This window comes from Pongo abelii, chromosome 12, assembly GCF_028885655.2.
Source record: "Pongo abelii isolate AG06213 chromosome 12, NHGRI_mPonAbe1-v2.0_pri, whole genome shotgun sequence".
NCBI classification, from domain to species: Eukaryota; Metazoa; Chordata; class Mammalia; order Primates; family Hominidae; genus Pongo; species Pongo abelii.
In genome coordinates, this window is record NC_071997.2 from 58,939,622 (window position 1) to 58,962,751 (window position 23,130).

General features: G+C 36.7%; 1 protein-coding gene and 1 pseudogene across 11 annotated transcripts in view; both read right to left on the reverse strand.

The window, feature by feature from the left end:
• ALMS1 (ALMS1 centrosome and basal body associated protein) overlaps positions 1-23,130 on the reverse strand; it is a 229,282-nt gene that overhangs the window by 193,261 nt on the left and 12,891 nt on the right. For 9 of the 11 annotated variants that reach the window (XR_008522357.2, XR_008522360.1, XR_008522358.1 and 6 more), the window contains exons 2-3: positions 13,422-13,547; positions 2,285-2,480 (exon numbers count right to left, since the gene is read on the reverse strand). Coding sequence is in view for 8 of the 11 variants with exons in the window: in XM_002811888.6 (XP_002811934.3) it covers positions 2,285-2,480; positions 13,422-13,547 (322 nt within the window). In the remaining 3 variants the exon portion in view is untranslated. The remainder of the gene's footprint in view (positions 1-2,284; positions 2,481-13,421; positions 13,548-23,130) is intronic. The other 2 variants (XM_009237176.4, XM_054548053.2) reach the window with 1 other exon arrangement.
• On the reverse strand, positions 2,491-3,170 carry LOC129057609 (guanine nucleotide-binding protein G(I)/G(S)/G(O) subunit gamma-5-like; annotated as a pseudogene).

Consider the following 23,130-nt stretch of genomic DNA (forward strand, 5'->3'; position numbering starts at 1 on the left):
CACTTAATAGGTACTCAAAAGAGAGTTATTTATTTACTGAATGAATTAATTAAAAATGAGAAACTGATATATAACAATAACCTTTGCCACCAAGGAACAATTGGTACAGTTCCTCTTTGGTCTTGGCATAGAGAAGCAGTCTTAAACCTCCGTAACAGTCCTTCACCCCTCTAAAACTCATGAAGAGTTTTTAACAAAGTCCCCAAATACACTAGAGCTAATGCTACAAGGGGGACCTTTGGGCAAGTAAAGCAAATTTACTATTTCCAGTTAACTGTAGGCTGAGTATTTAAAGAACCTGACAGTCTTTTCTCAAAAAAAAATTAGAGTTAACCCTAACCAGGTTTCAGAACCTACAGAAATCCTCAGTACCTAAAATAGCTATTTAGGTATAAGTAAGGAATAGTAAGTAACAAGTGAGTTATAAGCAGCATTTCAGCATCTCCTTAAATATTTAAGAATATCTCAGGGTGGAGTTGGACAGTTAAATCAGGTAAATCGGAAAATGTATTTGCTAAAGGAGCAGGCCAAAACTGAAGAGTTAATGATTCTCAAGTGTACAATATCTGTGTGTGTGTGATGGGAAGGTGGTGTATTTTACTTGCCATGCCTTTTTCTTACAGCTTTCAACTGCTTCTTGTTTCCTCAAGTATGGATATCTGTTACTGGCTTGCATCCCTCTTTTTTGAGGTATCTAACCATGCTGGCACCAGCCATCATCAATGACATTTGCCATTGGCGAGAGCCTATTTATCACAATGTTAGTACTTATGCATAACAAAACAGCAATGATAAAATTTCCTCTGCCTATCAGATCCAGGAATCTACTCCAATAATTTAAAATGTTCTGCCCTATCTATAGTAAATGAGAAGCCAGAGTTATAAAACTTTACATTAGAAAACATTTTAGGTCACAAAGTACAACCTCCTCCCCAGTGCTAAAATCCTAATACAGAATTTTGCTAGACATTTTGCAGTGACATGAAGCTCACTTTTTGTCATTGTTATATAGCCTTTTTTACTGTTAAATGGCTCTATCAGAAAGTTCTTTTTTACATCAATTTGAAAAACAGCTTCCCTTTAAGTTATGTATTCGTTTTAAACTCTAGGAATTAGCAAACTTTTTTTATAAAGGGTCAGATGGTAAATATTTTCGATTTTGTTGGTCATACATACTACTGTTGTTTGTTTTTACAATCCTTTAAAAATGCAAAAATTATTCTTAGCACATGGACAGTACAAAATCAAGACTTGGCCTGTAAGATATAGTTTGCAGACTCCTGCTCTACAGCATTATAATACAAATCCCATGGTACTGTTATTTTCTGTTTACTGGATTGCCTTCCCAGAAGAGGAGGTAGCTTTCATCTATATATCCCTAGCATCAAACACATAGGAGGCACTTAGATATTTGTTACATGAATGAATAAAAAATAAGTTGCTTCCTTTTTAGCATAACAGCCCCTCAAATATTTGACCATAGCAAAGTCTTCTCTTTTGTCTATCAAAAGATAGTCATCTCCTCCCACAAAGGTACTCTAATTTTGTCAACCTCTTTCTTAAAATGTGGACCTAAAATTGACTTTAATAATCCACATCATAGAATACGCTGGCACTAATACCTTGATTTGGATAGCCTTAGTTTATGTTGGCAAAGAACTTGTTGAATTAAGTCCTATTCATGCTTCTCTACAAAACTATAAAACCATCTTCATAATTGAATCCCTTAATGATTTTAAAAGTACTTAAAGTTTATCTTTTATAAAGAGCTAATAAATCAGTTCCATACTAAACAGAGGAAAGCAGCAAGATCTACCTCAGACAAGCCACTCAACCTCTTTACCTCAATTTTTGGTTTGAAAGCTAAGATAATAACATATGACTTAATTAATTCTAAAAATCAAAAAGGTAAATATGAACATTTGTTTTTTGTTTTTTGGGGGGGATCATGGAGTCTCCATTGCTGAGATAACTGAAGTATATTATTCATCCCAAAAACTCTGCAAATTCAAGACTGAGGAGGCACACACAGTAGACAGTTATCACCTTTCTGCCTTCTGTGAGCAACGGGATGTGATAAAATGAGAGGCAACTGCACACAATATAATTAGATCAGCTAGCCAGTAAAAAACAAACAAACAAACAAAAAAGAAATAAGCTAATCCCTCTGAGTAGATCTCTACAGAGCTCCTTAACTCAAAAAGGGTAAAGTTACAAGACTTGCAGTCCCCGCAAAACTTACAAATGTGAGCTATTGCTACTGGTTAAAATAAAGAGGCATTACCTAGCAATGGAGAACAGAAGAGATCTCTGTTGGGTTCCTTTACTTGATTTTCTGATTGCGTCAATATACCCTCCTCCAGAGAGGGGAAGTCTGTCACTTCGGTATCTTCCGTTCTCACATTAAACCTGGTCTGGGATGTATCCAAGGTTTGGGAAGAGTCCATTTCTTGAGGAAGACAATGCCAAGATTCTGTTTTCTAGAAAAATTTTAAAGGAAAACATGCTAAGTCATTAACTGAGTTACCATACATATTAATATTTAGATTAAAATGTCTACTCATGTATTATATAGCTTCCTATTTAATGACATTCTCATCAAAGTATAGAAAATGTAAAGCTGTTGTTTCTCACAATATTAACTACATTTTAGACCTCTTCCCATTACTACATATCTCTTTTTTTATGCAAAAAAATCTTTTATACTAAGTTTTATTGTACGCCGCTGCCAGTGTATATAAAACAATTACTCTTGTGAAATAAAAATTCATGAAAATTCAGAGAGATAGATATTAAGGACTGACAAAAGTAGAAGTTTGTATATTATGGCACATGTGTTCCAGGGATAAGCTTTTGTACAGACTTCAAATGTAGCACTCTTTTGAATATTCACTGTATCATGAGAAGTGGCTTGGGAAACCTTTGAAAGATTCATTTTACTACAAAAAGGAACAGACTTTCGGGGGTCTGAAGGAATTTGTACTTGAAGATACTCCAGTCAGCAGAGAGTCATGTTAAGCAATCTGCAGACAGAATTGTTTCAAGTCTGCAGCTGCCTGGGAAATTTTTACACGGTTGAGCCCGGACTTCAGCCAGAGCTGTTGAGCCACTTTCTTCATGGCGGTGACACTAGAGGGGCCAAACTTGGTGCACGCAAGGGCTGGGCCGATTCATGGGTCCTACTACACATCTCTTGAAGTGTGGAAGAATCACTGGCATTTCCACTATATTTTTTTGTTAGTTCTCATCATTAAATCAATAAACTTGGCTCTACATAATGTTTTACAACTTGATAATAATAAAACTAAAAAAAATATTCCAAACCTAAAGCTGAAGCATTCACTTCAGCTTTAGGTTTGGAATTCACTTGACTGAATTTTTATTAGCTCTACTAGTTTCTAAACGATCCCTGGCTCTTCTCAGTATATATAACATTATCATATCACCCATGAATGTGATACATTTGTCTCCTTCAAATATTTACTCTTAAATTAGTGGCAAGATCCAGAGAACTGCTTCTCAAACTACCTATAGGGAAGAACCAGTTTTTCCTACTTCCAATTCATCACACACTGACACTTTACTAAAATGCTAACAAAAATTAATGAGAAATAAGCTAATTTTTAAAACCAGTAAAAATAACTAGAAAAATGAAATTTAAAAGTCTTACTATAAGCCCAAGATATAAAACACAAGCCCAAATGTTTGATTTCTAGGTCTAAAAAAAGATAAAATTACTCTATCCAACTACTATAAAAGTTTCTAAACACTTCCTCTCAATTTCTGTACTTACCTCTTGACAGACCAGTAACAAGCAAATCATGAATTGGCACCAATCTACAGATCACACTAAATAACAATGCTGAATTAAAGTCGAATTAAATACTAATGGTGACAAGTTTAAAAGGCATTTTCCTTTTGAATTTAATATTAGTTAATAATTAAGTATATTCTATCATGATATGAAAGTATTTTCATTTTCAAATAATTTGATTAGAAATGAACACTAAATTAGCTCAAACTATGTTATAGCATCATTTTCCCCAATTAAACCTGATAAAGGATAGCAACGATTTTTTTTTTAAACAGGTTCTTTCTATGTTGCCCAGGCTGGACTCAAACTCTGGGCTAAAGCACTTGATCCTCCCACCTCAGCCTCCCAAGTCAATAAATTTCTTTATATTGAAACATGTTCACATTTCTTACACAGTAGTGGTAGATCAGACGTTTAAATGTTTGCTAGCATATTCTTTAACATTTTCACACATATATGGTCACAACTAAGATTAATCAGTATTTTAGAATGCCCTCATTTTCTTGTTTCATAATGTTGTTCTGTATTTATTTAAGCAACTTCAATTTTCTTTAAAAATTTAAAAGATTTATCAGCGAATCTATTAGTTCCAAAAATCTTTTTGATAGCTGGTACTATCATAACTTTCTCAATTTCCTCCTTAGTAATCCTAGTCTACCTCTATAAAATACTGATAGTTTTGTAGAAAGTCTATTTCATTGAGATTTTTTTCTTAACTCTATTTACTAGGAACTCTATTTACTACGAATATATCTATTTTTTCTCTATTTCTTGAATTTAACAACTTTTTTATTATACAACTGTATTATATTTTATAACTTGTTTTTCTCTTTACCATGTTTCCTCTATTTGCAATTTTTCTTTTTTTGTATGTGTGAGACAGGCTTTTGCTATGTCAACCAGGCCAGAATACAGTGGCACAATCTCAGCTCACTGCAATCTCTGCCTCCAGGCTCAAGTGATCCTGTCATCCTCAGTATCCTGAGTAGCTGGGACTACTGGCAGGCACTCAGTTAATTTTTTAAAAATTTTTGTAGAGACAGGGAGGGGTCTCACTATGTTGCCCAGGCTGGTCTGGAACTCCTAGACTCAAGCGATTCCCGTCTTGGCCTCCCAAAGTGCTGGGATTACAAGTTTTTCAGTCTTTATGTAAAATCTTTGGTTAAATAATTAATTCATTCAATTTGCTTTATTTATTTAAATAAAAACATGAGAAAGTGGCATTATATTGACAGCAACTTTAGATATATAATGTATTTTCATTATTTTGTAAGTATTCCACTACTGGACTCTTCTTTCTTGATCAACTCAAATGTTTCTAAGAGAATATAGGTATCTTTTAATTCCCAGGTGGTCCAGAATCCATAAAAAGAAGATGTATTACAATTTACAAATATTTTCGCAAACATTTTCCAACACGACTTTTGTCTTTGAAGAGACATTTCCGATATTTAAAATTCATTAATAAAATGTTCATATAGTAAGTTTAAGAAAAAAGATACCCACTATCCACTACATAATATCAGTTATACAAATACCTGCAAAGAAAAAAATGTGGAGAGAAATATTCTAAAATATTAACACTACACTTATGGAATAGCAGATTTTTGACATTGCAAAATACCGCAATCCCCTCTACACTGAATAAATTAATCAGATCTATAACATCAAATTGCTACTGGAAACATGCTTTTCACCTTTCTGATACTTGAAAATAAAAGGAATATGAGAATGATTAATTTTACATTTTTTCTTTTGAGGGCACTCCATTCTCTAGGGGACAGGTTAGTGAGCCAACAAAACGTTTTAAAGCAGGAGAATTCCAATCATTTTGTGACTCACTAAAGCAAAAATCACTGGTCCCCTGACTCATCTCTTAGCCTCTCTGACCATGGTTTGAGCCTGTATCCCACAGTTCACTCCTCCCTAATAGTGAAAGATGTACCCATTAGTCTTCCTGGCCATCCTCTGACCTCCACAGATCACTTACTCTCTAGTTCCTCCACTGCAATAATTTTTTAACTTCATGGAGACAACTATCCTACCACATTTAAACTTTTCTTCATTCCTTTCTTATCTGTATTTCCTTCTCTGCCCCTCTGAGAGTTCAGAGCCATCCTTATAATCACTGCCTTGCAAACACCCTTAACTTTCTTGTGTTTTTCTCCCATTATCCTATTTGCTCAGCAAAAGCTAACACTGATGGAACCGTCTCCTTGCGTGAATCCAATCAGCAGCACGTTGCTGGAGAAATCACACTCCCAAACTGACTGGCTTTTCTTTAAATTGATGTCACTAAACCTGAAGGGCACTCAGTATTGCCTGGAAATCCTACTACGTTTTCCTGGTGAGTTGAGATTTCATACCTTCCCTCCTCAGAACTATTGAACGCTCCTAATTTTCAACTGATGACCTTCAATAAGTGTACAGCAGGAGAGAGGAACTCCCTTGTCTTCAACCACCAGATCTACAATCCCCATTACCAGATTTCTATCTTATGACTTGAAAATAAAAAAAAGTCACTCTGCCTCTCAAAGGCCTTCCCATCTCATTCCAATTTTTTTCAGTGATTTCCTTCCTATGTGATTCTCCCACTTTCTTTCACCCATTTTTCTCTCATTACTGAATCATTCCTCTCCTATGCAAACATATTCTTATAATTTCCCATTATAAACAGAATTTTTAAAATAACCTCTGTTCAACCTTTTTTAACTTTCTGCATTATGTATTTTCTTGCTACATTTCAATCATCAAATATTCTTTGTGTTATACCTTTTAAATCAATATAAAAAGGCCAACAAATCTCTAATTAATTTTTGACAGATGTGGGGAGGGACAACATATAAGCATTCTGACAAATACAAACAAATTTTGAGGGAGAAGTAAAAGTTTGAGATACATCTTTGGGATTTATCGTATACAGATGTATTTAAAGTCCTGGATCTGGATGAGACCACAAATATTCCAACGTTTCAAGCAGAGGTTAAAAACTAAACGTGTATAGGGGTACGGGGGTAAGACAAATGAAGTAATCCATCCTGGAATTGGAGAGTAATGGGATTTGTGGCTAACTATGCATGTCCACTTTAAAGTATTCTATTTCAAAAGTGTTAAAACATTGTGCCAAAAAAAAAATGGTTTTTGAAAACCACATTTGAAAAATGATGAGTTCATGTCCTTTGTAGGGACATGGACGAAATTGGAAATCATCATTCTCAGTAAACTATCGCAAGAACAAAAAACCAAACACCGCATATTCTCACTCATAGGTGGGAATTGAACAATGAGAACACATGGACACAGGAAGGGGAACATCACACTTCGGGGACTGTTGTGGGGTGGGGGGAGGGGGGAGGGATAGCATTGGGAGATATACCTAATGCTAGATGACGAGTTGGTGGGTGCAGCGCACCAGCATGGCACATGTATACATATGTAACTTACCTGCACGTTGCGCACATGTACCATAGAGCCTAAAGTATAATAATAATAATATTAATAATAATAATAATAATAAAATAAAAAATAAAAATAAATAAATAAATAAAAAAGAAAAACACATTTGAGTCATACTTGGGTCCACAGCTTACAAATTCTGATTCTAAGGTTTAACAAAGGAAGATAAAGCAGCAAAGGATACTGAGAGAGAACAGCCAGATGAGTAGGAAAAAAAACCAGAAGAACTCAAGAAAGGAAATAATTTAAAGTTATGTAATGATGAATAATAGTGTCAAATGCTATTTATTGTACCTAAGAGGAGGACAGAAAAGTATTCACTGTATTCAGCTACATAAATATTGCTGGTGATAGTTGCTTTCAAAGAATTGGGGTCAGAACACAAAGTAGATCAAGTAGAATAGGCAGATCCTAGCCAGTGTAATAAAGCAAAAAAAAAAAAAAATGGAAAAAAAGAAATGACAAATCTATTTAAAAGTAAAAAACAAAACACAGTTGATATAACTCTGCATAGAAAGTCCTAAAGAAAATATTTTTTAAAAAAGCTACTAAAACTAGTGAGATTAGCAAGGTAATAGGATACAAGGTCAATATAAAAAGTCAATTATATTTCTATACACTTATAATGAATAATAGGAAATAGAAATTTCTAAAAATACCAGTAAGTCTAACAAAACGTGTAAGACTGGCACACTGAAGACAGCAAAACATTGATGAAGACATTAAAGAGAAATAATAAACTAAGAGAACTGTCATGTTTATGGATTAGAAAACTCAATATTGTTAAGATGTCAAAATTCTCTTCAAATTGATTTATAGACTCAATGAAATCTTAATAAAAAATTCCAGCAGGCTTTTAAAATATAAATTGGGCAAGCTAATTCTAAAATTTATATAGAAATTCCAAGAATCTGAAATAATCAATTTTTAAAAAGAGGAACAAAATGGGAAAACTCACACAACCTGATTTTAAGACAGTACAGTTATTAAGAGTATAATATTGGCATGAGGATACAAATGTAAATCAATGGAATAGTGTGCAGAAATAGACCCACATATATAAGGTCAATTAATTTTTTTACAAAGATGTCAAGAAATCCACTGGAAAAAAGATAGCAAATGGTGCTGGAATAACAATTACATATTCATATGTAAGAAAATACAGCTTGGATGCTTCCTTCACTCCATATATAAAAACCAACTCAAAATGGATCTTAGACATAAATGTAAAACCTAAAACTATAAAACTTCTGAAAAAGCGGTTCTCAGTTGGGAGAGATTTTGACACGCCTCTCCCTTCAACCATGGAAGATTTGGCAATGTCAGAAAACATTTCGGATGGTTACAAATTGGGGGACTATTACTGGTATCTAGTGGGAAGAGGCCAGGAATGCTGTTAAACATCTTAGGACACACAAGGACAGCCCCCCACAATGAAGAATTATTCAACCCAAAATGTCAATAGTGCCAAGGCTGAGAAACCCTGGTCTAGAAGAAAACATAGAAGAAAAATCTCAGTGACGTAGGATTAGGCCAAGATTTCTCAGATGGTACACAAGACGTACAAACCACAAAAGGAAAAAGAAAAATCAATAAACAAGTTTCATCAAAATTAAAACTTCTGTCTTTCAAAGACAGGAGAATACAAAAACATGCCACAGACTGTCTTTGCAAAAGAAATAACTGGTAAAGGACTTGCATCTAGAGCTACAAAGAACTCCCAAAGCTCAAAAAATGAAACAAACCAGCCATAAAAAATCAGGAAGAGATTTTAACAGATCTGTCACTGAAGAAGAAACATGGAGGGCAAATAAGCACACAAAAAGATGCTATATATCATTAGTCATTAGAGAAATGCATGTTAAAATCACAGTGAGACACCATAATACATCTCCTAGAGTGTCTAAAATTAAAAATAAGAAAAGAAAAAACTGATGATACCAACAGATGCCAAGAATGCAGGGCAACCAGAACTCTCATATACTACTGGGATACAAAATGGTACAGCCACTTTGGAAAAACAGTTTGGTACTTTCTTATAAAGTTAAACATACAATTACCTTATCACTCAACAAACCCATTCCTAGGGGGTTTTTTTGTTTTTTGTTTTTGAGAGACAGAGTCTCTTTCTGTCACCCAGGCCAGAGTGCACTGGCGCCATCTTGACTCACTGCAACCTCCGCCTCCCAGGTTCAAGCAATTCTCCTGCCTCAGCCTCCCGAGTAGCTGGGATTACAGACATGTGCCACCACACCTGGCTAATTTTTATATTTTTAGTAGAGACGGGGTTTCTACTACACCATATTGGCCAGGCTGGTCTCGAACTCCTGACCTCAAGTGATCCGCCCACTTCAGCCTCCCAAAGTGCTGGGATTACAGGCGGGAGCCACCATGTCCAGCCATTCCCAGGTATTTGCCAAGAGAAATGAAGCAATATGTCTACCGAAAAACCTATACACAAATGGAATATTACTCAGTAATAAAAATTAAAGTGGACAAATCATTGATACATGCAACAACATGGATAAATCCCAAAAGCTAAGCCAAGTGAAAGAAGTCAGATTCAAAAGTCTACACACTGTATTATTCTGAAAAGGTAAAACTAAAGAGAAAGAAATTGGATAAGTAGTTGCCAGGGACTAGGAGTTGGGGAAGTGACTGACTACAAAGGGGCACACAGGAACTTTTTGTGAAGTTCCTTTTTGTGAGGGCAGTGTTGTCTATCTCAAATGCGGTGGTGACTGCATGACTGTATATGTATGTCAAAGCTCACTTGACAAACTGTACACCTAAGAAAGTAAATTTTGATATATTTAACTTATACCTACAATAAACCTGGCTTTTTAAAAATGAGGATAGGATATCAGAAACAGAAAATGTATAGACAACTCTTAAAATTTTCATGGTAACAGGGAGCAGAATATTGACCGAAGCAGTAGCTGGAAGGGAAGAGAGGACGAGACATTTGTAGTAAAGTAGCTGGTGATGACAAAGTCTAGACTGTGATCATGGGATGAGTAACTACATACAGTAGGAGAAGACTGGAAGAAGGTATGGAAGTAAAGATCGCTAGAGATTAGATGAACTATATGAGAACTTCAGGCATTGAATGGGAAATGTATGTTGAAGTGAAAGAAACCAATAAAAGAGAGGAAGACAATGTGGCAAGAGCTAGTTTTCCATGAATAAATAAAGGTAACTCAGATGACAGTAACAAAGATGAACAATGATAGAAGAAGAAGAAGGAAGTGAACTAGAAAGCGGCATAATGTTCCAGCTATTCTGAGGGACCCAGGCATAAAGGATGAAATGAAGTGCTTTAGGGTCCATCATGGTTCGTATTTTATGAAACAGGAAAAAAAGGAAGACATCAATTTTTAGACTGTGCTCTACCAAAAATATGCCCTCAGAGAATATTATTTAGAAATATGTCCCGGTATTAGTTTCCTAGGGCTGCTATAACAAAGTGACACAAACTAGGTGGCTTAAAACAACAGAAATGTATTATCTCGCAGTTCTGGAGGCCAGAAGTCTAAAATCAAGGTGTTGGCAGGGTCATGCTCCCTCTGAAGCCCCTAGGGGAGGGTCCTTTCTTGCTACTTCTACCTTCTGGAAGCCCCAGGCATTCCCTGGATGTGGCAGCATAATTCCAATTTCTGCCTCCATCTTCACATGGCCATCTTCTCCTTGTATGTTTTTCTCCTCACATGGTGCTTTCCTCTTTCATAAGGACACCAGGCAGACTGGATTAAGAGCAAACCCTACTCCAGTGTGATCTTAAATAATTACACCTGCAATCACCAATAAGGTCACATTCTGAGGTACTGATGATTAGGACTTCAACATATAATTTGGGAGGGCACAATTCAACCCAAAACAATCCTCTTCCATTTAATGGCCCCAGGTACTATGTTTTTTATGGTCAGGGATTGTCTTAACTACTTTCCCTCAGTGATAGTGTATTTCCCTTCCTCCATATCTTGCATCTAACAGGTAATCACTGCAATTTAAAGAAAATTGAAGGTAACAGGAGAAATCTGATACTCAAGTTATTAATCAACCTTAAATATTTAACCATTATTAGTAACACTACATTTTTCCTCCAATAACTCTATATGAGCTTTTTTCCTATCTGCTCATGATTGTTCCATTTCTTCAAAGTTTATAACTATGTTCTAGAAAAGTGGTTCTCAAAGTGTTGTCCAAAAATCCCTGAGGGTCACTAACACCCTTTCAGGTACTGAATGACAGCCTCCTTTCCCTAACTCCTTTTTCATCTCTGTAAGGCCAGATTGTCTTCATATACTTCAACCAAAACAATACATCCCAACAAATGAAATGCAGAGCAGACTGAGAATCCAGCTATGATAGGTAATTTATGTATCAAATTGACTGGGTCATGGAATGTCCAGACACTTGGTTAAACACAATTTTGGATATGTCTGTGAGGTGTGTGTATGTGTGTGGTATTTTTTGTTTTGTTTTTTTGGGGTTTTTGTTTGTTTTTGAGACAAGTCTTGCTCCATCGCCCAGGCTGGATTGCAGTGGCGCAATCTCAGCTCACTGCAACCTCCACCTCCTGGCTTCAAGTGATTCTTTTGCCTCAGCCTCCCAAGTAGCTGCGATTACAGGTGTGCACCACAACGCCCGGCTAATTTTTGTATTTTTAGTAGAGACAGTGTTTCACCATGTTGGCCAGGCTGGTCTTGAACTCCTGACCTCAGGTGATCCACCCATCTCAGCCTCCCAAAGTGCTGGGATTACAGGCGTTAGCCACTGTTCCTGGCCTGTGAGGTGTGTATGAATGAGATTAACATTTGAATCTGAAAACTAATTAAAGCAGGTTACCCTCTCCAATGTGGTTAGGCCTGATCCAGTACCTTGAAGGCCTAAATAGAACAAAAGGCTGAGCAAGAGAGAATGTGTTCTCTCTGCCTGATGGTCTTCCAGCTGGAGGGTATTCTACCTTCAGATTCAAATCAAAACTTACACCACTGGTGCTCCTGGTTCTCAAGCCTTTGGACTTGAATTGGAACTATACCATCAGCCCTCCTGGGGCTCCAGCTTGCAGATCTTGGGACTTCTCAGTCTTCATGATCACATAAGCCAATTCTTTATAATAAATATCAATAAAGATATATATATATATATATATAGACAGATGTATATAGATAGATAGATGTATCTGTCTCCATCCTATTGGTTCTGTTTCTCTGGAGAACCCTGAATAATATACCAACTGAGTTTTAGTATGCCAGAATGTAAACAATGCTATTCTTCCAACTAATTTTTTTGTTTTGGAAAATAGTCATTTTTTACTTTAAAATATACTATTTATGGCAATATGCAATAGGTTTATTCTTTCAAAATAAATTTTAAAATAGTTTTAAATGTTTTAATTTCTTGTATGCTAAATATCTATATAGATAATCCACATAAACAAAAGCTCTTAAGAATACTTGTGAAGAATATAAAGAGTCCTGAGGACAGGCACAGTGGCTCATGCCTGTAATCTCAATAGTTTTAGGAGGCTGAGGCAAGAGGATCACTTAAGGCCAGGAATGAGAGACCAGCCCAGTAAACATAGAGACCCCCATCTCTATAAAAAATTTTTAAACTAAAAATAAAAATAAGAGTCCTGAGACCCGCCTTCAAAAAAAGTGAACTGCTCTTCTACATATACATAAAGTTTACAACAATCTATTAGAAAAATAGAATATTTGGCCAAGAGTGGTGGCTCACTCCTGTAATCCTAGCACTTTGGGAGGCCAAGGTGAAGGATCATTTGAGGCCAAGAGCTCAAGACCAGCCTGGGCAACAAAGCAAGACTCCATCTATAAAAAATTTTTTTAAAATAATTAGGTGGGTTTGATGGTATATGTCTGTAGTCCCAGCTACTCAAGAGGCTCAGGCAGGAGGATCACTTGATCCCAGAAGTTGGAGGGTGCAGTAAGCTATGATCATGCCACTGCACTCCAGCCTGGGTGACAGAGTGAGACCCTGTCTTTAAAAAAAAAAAAAAAAAGACAAGAAAACAAAACATAATATTAATGAATATTAACTTATTTCTTTCCAATCTTCATAGCTAAATCAGAATTTCTTGTGCTGCTTATCAAAAAAATAAAAAGTTAGCCAGTTACAGAAGACATACCTGATCATCCCCAGAACCCCGCTGAGCTGTTGTTTCCAAACAGACCACATTAGTATCAGAAATTTGTGTTCTACTATTGCCTTGATATAATATCTGTTGCCATACATGACAGGTCAATGGAACAATCTGAAAGTCAAAAGCAGGCTTAAATAGAGCAATAATACAATCACTATGACTATACAACAAAAATAAACTAATACTTAGACCATACTTCCCAGTTTATAAAGCCCTTTCACATATATGACATTTTGATTTCACAACCATTATACAAGCTATTATCCTTAAGGTTACTCAGTTAGGACACAGCATACTTTTGCATAAACCACAGCAGTTCCTTAACCTCCTTTACCCATAGAGGTAAAAGAAGCAAACAGAAACAAGCAAGTTGTCTATTTTTAAATCTTACTGGTTGAGACAGTTAAAAATCAACCCCAATAATAGGGACTGAAATCAACTCATAGCACAGGAAGTGGGAACAAAAGTCAAAATCATTTTGCGAAGTAAGGGGTTGGAGCAGCGCTCTCCTACTAGTGAAAGAAGGCAATACAAGTTGTGACCATAGCCCAAGGCTGAAGGAACACAAATGGATAGATTACAGGCAATAAAACAAAAATGACCTGGTCAAGCCACCCACTGGTTCGGGGATTGGTTCTTTTCCCAATATCCCTGAAGAATAAGAACCCAGAGCTTCCAATATAAGATTTCCTTCTAAAGAAGATGCCATAAAGGACAAAGCAGAAACAACCACAAAAAGAGCAGGTAGAGAAGAATGCACACAAAGAGAAAACAAAATAACCCTCTTACTAAAAATCAGATTACAAACTATACTTCCAAAGGACTTTAAAATAGTATCTCAGATCCTCCAAGAGATAAAGAAAGATACAAGGTGCACAGTAGCTCACACCTGTAATTCCAGCACTTTGGGAGGCCAAGGCAGGAGGATCACCTGAGGTCAGGAGTTCCAGACCAGCCTGGCCAACATGGCAAAACCCCGTCTCTACTAAAAATACAAAAATTAGCCAGGCGTGATGGCATGCACCTGTAAAAGGGAAAATTAAAACATTCACAGATAAACAAAAGCTGAGAGAGTTCATTACCACTAGACCTCACTTGGAAGAAATGCTAATGGCAGTCCTTCAAGTTGAAATTAAAGGATGCTAGATAGTAACTTTAAGCCATAGGAAAATATAAAGTTCTCTGGTAAAGGTAAATATATGGACAAATATAAAAACATTATTTTAATTCTGGTGAGTAACTCCACCTTAATTCTTTTATAGGATTTAAAAGACAAAAGCATAAAAATTAACTATAAATCTACATGCTATGATTTAACTATCTCTCCCCTCTAAAACTCATGTTAAAACTTAATCCACAATGTGGCAGTATTGAGAGGTAGAACCTTTCAGAGGTGATTGGGTCATGAGGGATCTGGGCTCTCATGAATGAATTAATCATGAGGGCAGATCTGAACGGCTTAATGACTTGATAGATTAATGGATTAATGGCTTATCGTTAAGAGTGGATTGTAGCTTTATAAGAAGAGGAAGAGAGACCTGAGCTAGCATGCCCAACCCCCTCACCATGTGCCCTGCACCACCTCAGGATTCTGCAGAGTCCCCATCAGCAAGAAGGCCCTCATCAGGCCCTCACCCTTGACCTTGGATTTCTCAGCCACCATAACTTTTTAAAATAAACTACTCAGTTTCAAGTATTGTTATAAGCAAGAGAAAACAAACTAAGAAAGTATGTTAATGATTAAACAATATATAAACATGTTACTTGTGACACCAGTAAAATGTTGTTAACAGGGTACTAATAACTTTGGCCAGGTGCGGTGGCTCATGCCTGTAATCCAGCACTTTGGGAGGCAAGGTGAGGGGATCACTTGAAGTCAGGAGTTTGAGACCAGCCTGGCCAACAACGGCCAAACCCCGTCTCTGCTAAAAATGTAAACATTAGTCAGGCATGGTGGCCTGTGCCTGTAGTCCCAGCTACTTGGGAGACTAAGGCAGGAGAATCACTTGAACCTGGGAGGTGGAGGTTGGGGGGCAAAGCTATAAAGGACTAGAGTTTTTATATGTGATTGAAGTGAAGTTGTTACTAGTTTAAACAGGTTGTTATCCTCCTAAGGAGTTTTATGATATTCTCATGGTAACTACAATGAAAATAGCTATAGAATATACACAAAAGGAAATAAGAGAATCAAAATATATCCCTACCAAAAAAAATTGACTAAACACAAAGAAAGGTAGAAGGGGAGGAAATAAAAAACAACCTATGAAAGGACAAAGAAATTACAAAAAAAAAAAAAAAAACCCATAGGATTTAAAAAACAGGACCCAACTATATGCTGTTTAAAAGACACTTTGGAACTAAGGACACACACAGGTTCTAAGTAAAAAGATTCAAAAAGATATTCCATGCAAATGGTAACCAAAAGAGAGCAATAGCGGCAACACTAATATCAGACAAAATACATTTTTAAAGAAAACTGATACCATAGACAAAGGAGAACACTATGGGGTCAATGCACAAATAAGATACAATAATTATATATGTGTCAAACATTGGAGCTCCTAAATACTTAAAGCAAACATTGATAAAATTGAAGGGAGCTCTCCAAAAACAGTGAGAGACTTCAATAACCAACTTTCCATGATGGATAGAATGAGATCAATAAGGAAAGAAAAGACCTGAACAGCACTACAGACCAACTGGACCTAACATACATATACAGAACACTCCACCCAACAACAGCACAATATACATTCTTCTCAAGTGCATGTGAAACATTCCCCAGGATACACCACATGTTAGGCCACAAAGTATTGGGTATCTTTTCTGATCACAACAGAATGAAACTAGAAGGTAGCTGCAGAAAGAAAAGTGGAAAATCAAGAAATTTGTAGAAATTAAACAACAAACTCTTAAAAAGACAAGGGGTCAAGGAAGAAGTAACAAAGGAAATAAGAAAATACATTAAGACAAAAATTAAAGCACAAAATACCAAAGCTTATGGAATGTAGCAAAAGTAGGACTAAGAAGGTAATCTACAGTCATAAATGCCTATATTTTAAAAAAAAAATTCATGTCAATAATCTAACATTACACCTTGAAGAACTAGAAAAAAACTAAACCCAAAGTGATCAGAAGGAAAAAATAAGATTAGAGCAAAGATAAAGAAAAGAGAATAGAAAAACAGTAGGAAAAAATCAAGAAAACTAATAGTTATTTGAAAATATCAACAAAACTGACAAACCTTTAGCTAGACTGACTGAGAAAAAAAAAAAAGGCCTCAAATAACTAAATTCAGAAATGAAAGAGGGGACATGACAACCAATGCCATAGAAATAAAAAGGATCATAGGAGAATACTATGAACAACTGTACTCCAACTAATTGGACAGCCTAGAAGAAACAGATCAATTCCTAGAAACATACAGCCTACCAAGACTGAGTAACATGAAAAAATAAGAAAATCTCAACAGACCAATAACAAGGAAATTGAATCAATAATCCAAAACCTCTCAACAAAGAAAAGCCCATGGCTGGGTGCAGTGGCTCACACCTGTAATCCCAGTACTTTGGGAGGCCAAGGCAGGAGAAATGCTTGAGCTCAGGAGTTAGAGATCAGCCTGGGCAACATGGTGAGATCCCGTCTCCACTAAAAATACAAAGAAAATAGCTGGACACGGTGGTGCTTGCCTGTGGTAACAGTTACTTGGGAGGCCGAGGTGGGCAGACTGCTTGAGCCTGGAGGGCAGAGGTTGCAGTGAGCTGAGATTGCACCACTGCACTCCAGCCTGGGTGACAAAGTAAGACCCTGTCTCAAACAAACAAACAAACAAAAAAGCCCAGGACAAGAAAGCTTCACTGGAGAATTCTACCATACATTTAAAGAAGAATTAACACCAATCCTCCTGAAACAATCCCAAAAAATTGCACAGGAGGGAACATTCCAAATCATTCTACGAGGCCAGCATTATCCTGATACCAAAGTCAGACAAAGACATTAGAAGACTATAAACCAGTATCCCTGATGACTATTGATGTAAAAATCCTCAACAAAATATTACCAATAAGAATTCAGCAGTACATTAAAAGGATTACACACCATGACCAAGTGGAATTCTTGGAATACAAGGATGGTTCAACATACAAAAATTGATCAGTGTAATACACCACATTAATGGAAGGACAAAAACCACATGATCATCTCAAATGAAACAGAAATAGCACTTCACAAAATTCAACACCCTTTCATTATTAAAAAAAAAAAAAAGTCAACAGACTACAAACAGAAGAAAACTATCTCAACATAATAAAAGCTGTATGTCCCACAGCTCATATCATACTCAATGGTGAAAAACTGAAAACATTTCCTCTAAGATCAGAAGCAAGACAAAGATGCTTGCTCTCACCCTTCTACTCAACATAGCACTGGAAATCCTACTAAAACGATTAGGCAAGAAAAAGAAATATAAATTGAAAGGAAAAAGTCCTATATACTGAAAACCCCCAAAGACTAAAATCGACACTGTTAGAATAAATAGGCCGGGCACAGTGGCTCACACCTGTAATCCCAGCACTTTGGGAGGCCAAGGTGGGTGGATCACTTGAGGTCAGGAGTTTGAGACCACCCTGACCAACAATGGTGAAACCCCATCTCTGCTAAAAATGTAAACATTAGCCAGGTGTGGCAGTGCACCTGTAGTCCTAGCTATTTGCGAAGCTGAGGCAGGAGAATCACTCGAACCCAGGAGGTGGAGGTTGCAGTGAGCAGGGATCGAGCCACTGCACTCCAGCCTGGGCAACAGAGTGAGACTCTGTCTCAAAAAGAGAAAAGAATAAACCCAGTAAAGCCGCAGGATACAAAATCAATATACGAAAATCAGTTGCACTTCTGTACACAAATAACTACTTATATGAATAAGAAATCAAGAAAACCATCCCACTTATGATAGCATCAAAAAACAAAATAAAAAGACTTAGAAATAAACGTAACCAAGAAGGCAAAAGATCTGTCTACTGAAAACTACAAAACTAATGAAAGAAATTAAGGACACAAATAAATAGAAAGATATTCCATGTTCACGGACTGAAATAATTAATATTGTTAAAATGTATGTACTATCCAAAACAATACAAAGTCAACACAATCCTTATGAAAATTCCAATGGAATTTTTCACAAAAATAGAAAAAAAAAATCTAAAATTCATATAGAACCACAAAAGACTCTAAAGAGCCAAAGTGTTTCTGTAAGACAAAAACAAAGTCGGAGGAAGTACACTTCCTTGTTTCAAATTATATTACAAAGTTACAGTAACCCAAACAGTGTGGTACTGGCATAAAAAGTAGACATGTAAACCAATGGAACAGAATAGAGAGAGAAAAATAAACCCAAGCATATATGATCTGTTAATTTTTGACAAGGGCACCAAGAAGACACAATAGGGAATAGAAGATCTCTTCAAATAATGGTGCTGAGAAAATTAAATTTCCTCATGCAAAAGAATGAAATCAGACCTTTACCTTACACTACCAGCAAAAATCAACTCAAAGTTGATTAAAGAACTCAACACGAAGACTTAAAACCATAAAACTCCTAGAAGAAAATATATGGGAAAAGCTCCTTGACACTTGTTTTGGCAATGTTTTTTTGGATATCACAACAAAAGCTCAGGCTACAAAAGCAAAAATAGATAAATGGAACGAAATCAAGCTAAAGAGTTTCACATCTAAGTAAACAATCAACAAAATGAGAAGACAGTCTACTACAGATGAGGAGAAAATATCTGCAAACCATATATCTGATAAGGAGTCAATTTCCACAATATATAAAGAACTTGTGCAACTCAGTAGAAGAAAAACAAACAACCTAATTTTAGAATGGGCAATGGACCTGAATAAACATTTCTCCAAAACAGAAAAGAAAAATGGCCAATCAGCATATGAAAAGATGCTCAACATTACTATCATCAGGGAAATGCAAATTAAAACCATAATGAAATATCATCTCACACTTGTTAGGATGGCTATTATTTAAAAAACAAAGACTCAAGAGATAAGTGTTGGCAAGGGTGTGGAAAAAAGAGAACCCTTGTACACTGCTGGTGGTAATGTAAACCAGTGCAGCAATTGCAGAAAACAGTATAAAGTTTTCTAAAGTAATTAAAAATAGAACTACGACTGGGCGCGGTGGCTCATGACTGTAATTCCAACACTCTGGGAGGCCAAGGTGGGAAGATCACTTGAGGTCAGGAGTTTGAGACCAGCTTGGCCAACATGACGAAACCCCACCTCTATTAAAAATACAAAAATTAACCAGGCAGGGTAGTGCACACCTGTAACCCCAGCTACTCAGGAGGCTGAGACACAAGAATCGCTTGAACTCGGGAGGCGGAGGTTGCAGTGAGTTGAGAACACACCGCTGCACTCCAGCCTGAGCAACAGAGTGAGATTCTGTCTTAAAAAAAAAAAAAAAGAGAGAGAGAAAGAAAGAAAAGTATGACCTAGCAATTCCATTTCTGGGTAAAAACCTAAAGAAAATGAAACCACCACCTCATACAGATACCTGCACTCCCATGTTCACTGCAGCATTATCACAATAGCCACCAACACAACTAAAGTATCCATTGATGAATGAATAAACTACAAGACACACACACATACACTCACACTCACACACACACCACACACACACATACACACGGGGAGGGGAAGGGGGAGGAATATTATTCAACCTTAGAAAGGAAGGTGATCCTGCCATTTGTCACATGAATAAACCTGGAAGATAGAAAAATACTGCATGATCTCACTTACATATGACATCTATTTTTTAAAGTCAAGTACAAAGAAGTAGAAGTGAGGAACAGGGGAGGAAATGGGAAGATGTAGGTCAGAGGATTCAAAGTTGCAGGTATGATGGATCAGCAAGTTTAGCAATTCAATGTAAAATATAAGTACTATAGTTAATAATATTGTATTATATTTAGGATTCTTGCTAAAAGGATTTTAGATGCTCTTGCCTCAAAAAAAAAGGCAGTAACTATGTGAGATCACGAATATGTTAATTTGCTTGGCTATGGCAACCATTTCACTAGGTATATGTATATCAAAACATCATGATGTATAAATATATACAATAAAGGAAAAAATAAACTAGAAATCAATAACAGAAAAATAGCTGGAAAATCCCAACATACTTAAGAGGTTAAACAGTGTATTTCTAAATAGCATGTGGGTCAAATAAGAACTCTCAAAAGAAATTTTAAAATATTTTAACTAAATGAAAGTAAGAATACAACTTATCAAAATTTGTGATGCAGCAAAAGTAGTGCTTACTGGGAAATTTATAACACCGAATGTATATATTAGGAAAAAAATCTGAAATCAATTATCAAAGCTTCCAACTTAGGAAACTAGAAAAAGAAGAATAAATCATATTTAAAGTGAGGAGAAGAAAATAAATAAAAAGTAGAGCAGAAATCAATGAAATTGAGAATAGCAAATAAAGAGAGAAACTCAGTAAAAGCTTAAATGCTGGTTCTTTTGAAAAGATCAATAAAATCAATAAACCTCTGGCCAGGCTAATAAAACAAGATAAAGGATGCAAATTATAAACAGCAAAAATGAGGCCAGGTATGGTAGCTCACTCCTGTCATCCCAGCACTTTGGGAGGCCAGGGTGGGCAGATCACTTGAGGCCAGGAGTTCGAGACCAGCCTGGCCAACGTGGCGAAACCCTAAATCTATTAAAAATGCAAAAATTAGCGGGGCATAGTGGCACACACCTGTAATCCCAGCTACTCAGGTGGCTGAGGCACAAGAATCGCTTGAACCCAGGAGGCAGAGGTTGCAGTGAGGGAGACTGCGCCACTGCACTCCAGCCTGGGTGACACAGCAAGACTCTGTCTCAAAAAAAAGAAAAAAGAAAGAAAGAGAGGACATCACAACAGATCCCATGGACATTAAAAGGATAATAAAGGAACACTATAAACAACTCTAGGCCCACAAATTTGATAGCCTAGATAAAATGAACAATTTCTTAAAAAAGATAATCTGTCAAATCTGACACAAAAATAGACAAAATGAAGAGGCCTATATCTATTCGAAACACTGAATCATGAATTAATAGCCTTCTAAAACAGAAAGCACCAGACCCAGACAGGTTCACTGGTAATGCTACCAAACCCTGAAGGAGGAAATTGTACCAGTTCTCTAAAATCTCTCAGAAGACAGAATCAGAGAGAATACTTCTTAATCATTCTATGAAGTCTGTATTACCCTACTGCCAATACCAGACAAACACATTACCAAAAAAAAAACAACAGACCATTATCTCCCATGAACATCAATGTAAAAATTCTCAGCAAAATATTAGCAAATCAAATTTAACAATGTACAAAAGAATTATACATCATGACCAAGTGGGTTTATCCCACATATGCAAACTTGATTCAACATTCAAAAATCAGTTAAGGCTGGACATAGTGGCTCCCACCTGTAATTCCAGCACTTTGAGAGGCCAAGGTGAGCAGATCACTTGAGCTCAGGAGTTTGAGACCAGCCTGGGCAATAAATTGAGACTCCCCGCTCCACCTCTAAATAAAATACAAAAATTAGCCTGGTATGGTGGCACATGCCTGTGGTCCCAGTTACCCAGGAGGCTGAAGTCGGAGGATGGTTTGAGCCTTGGAGACAGAGGTTGCAATGAGCCAAGATGGCAACACTGCACTCTAGCCTGGGTGACAAAGCCAGACCCTGTCTCAAAAAAAAAAAAAAAACCAATTAATATAATCCATCACATTGACAAGCTTTAGAAGAAAAACCACATGATCATATAACAGATGCAGAAAAAACATTTGACAACCTCTTCACAATAAAAATTCTCATTAAAGTAGGAATAGAGGGGAATATTCTCAACTTCATAAAGAGTATCTACAAAAAATCCTACAACTAATATCATACCTAATGAAACTTGAAGCTTTCCCTCTAAGATCAAGAACAAAGCAAGGATTCCCTCTCTGATTATGATTTGGGTATCTGTCCCTTCCAAATCTCATATTGAAATGTAATCCCCAGTGTTGGAGGTGGGGTCTGGTACAAGGTGACTGGATCATGGGAGCAGATCCTTCATGATTAGTTTAACACCATTCCCTTAGTGATAAGTGAGCTCTCACTCTAAGTTCACACAAGACCTGGTTGTTTAAAAGAGTAGCACCTCCTCCCTTGCTCTCTGGCTTCTGCTCTTGCCATGTGAGACGCCTGCCTCCACTTCACCTTCCACCATGATTGTAAGCTCACCAGAAGCAGATGCTGGCACCAAGCTTCTCATACTCTGCAGAACCATGAGCCAATTAAACCTCTTTTCATTGTAACTTACCCAGCCTCAGGTATTTCTTCATAGCAACACAATGACGACATAATACACCCTCTCACCACTGTCCAACAGTGTATTGGAGGTCACAGCTAATGCAATAAGACAAGAAAAGGAAATAAAAGGTACACAGTCTGGGAAGGAGGAAATAAAACTCTGTTTGCAGATGACATGACTGTCTGTCTATACAGAAAATCCAGGCCAGGCGCAGTGGCTCACGCCCGTAATCCCAGCACTTTGGGAGGCTGAGAAGGGCAGATCACAAGGTCAGGAGTTTGAGACCAGCCTGGCCAACATAGTGAAACTCCATCTCTACTAGAAATACAAAAAA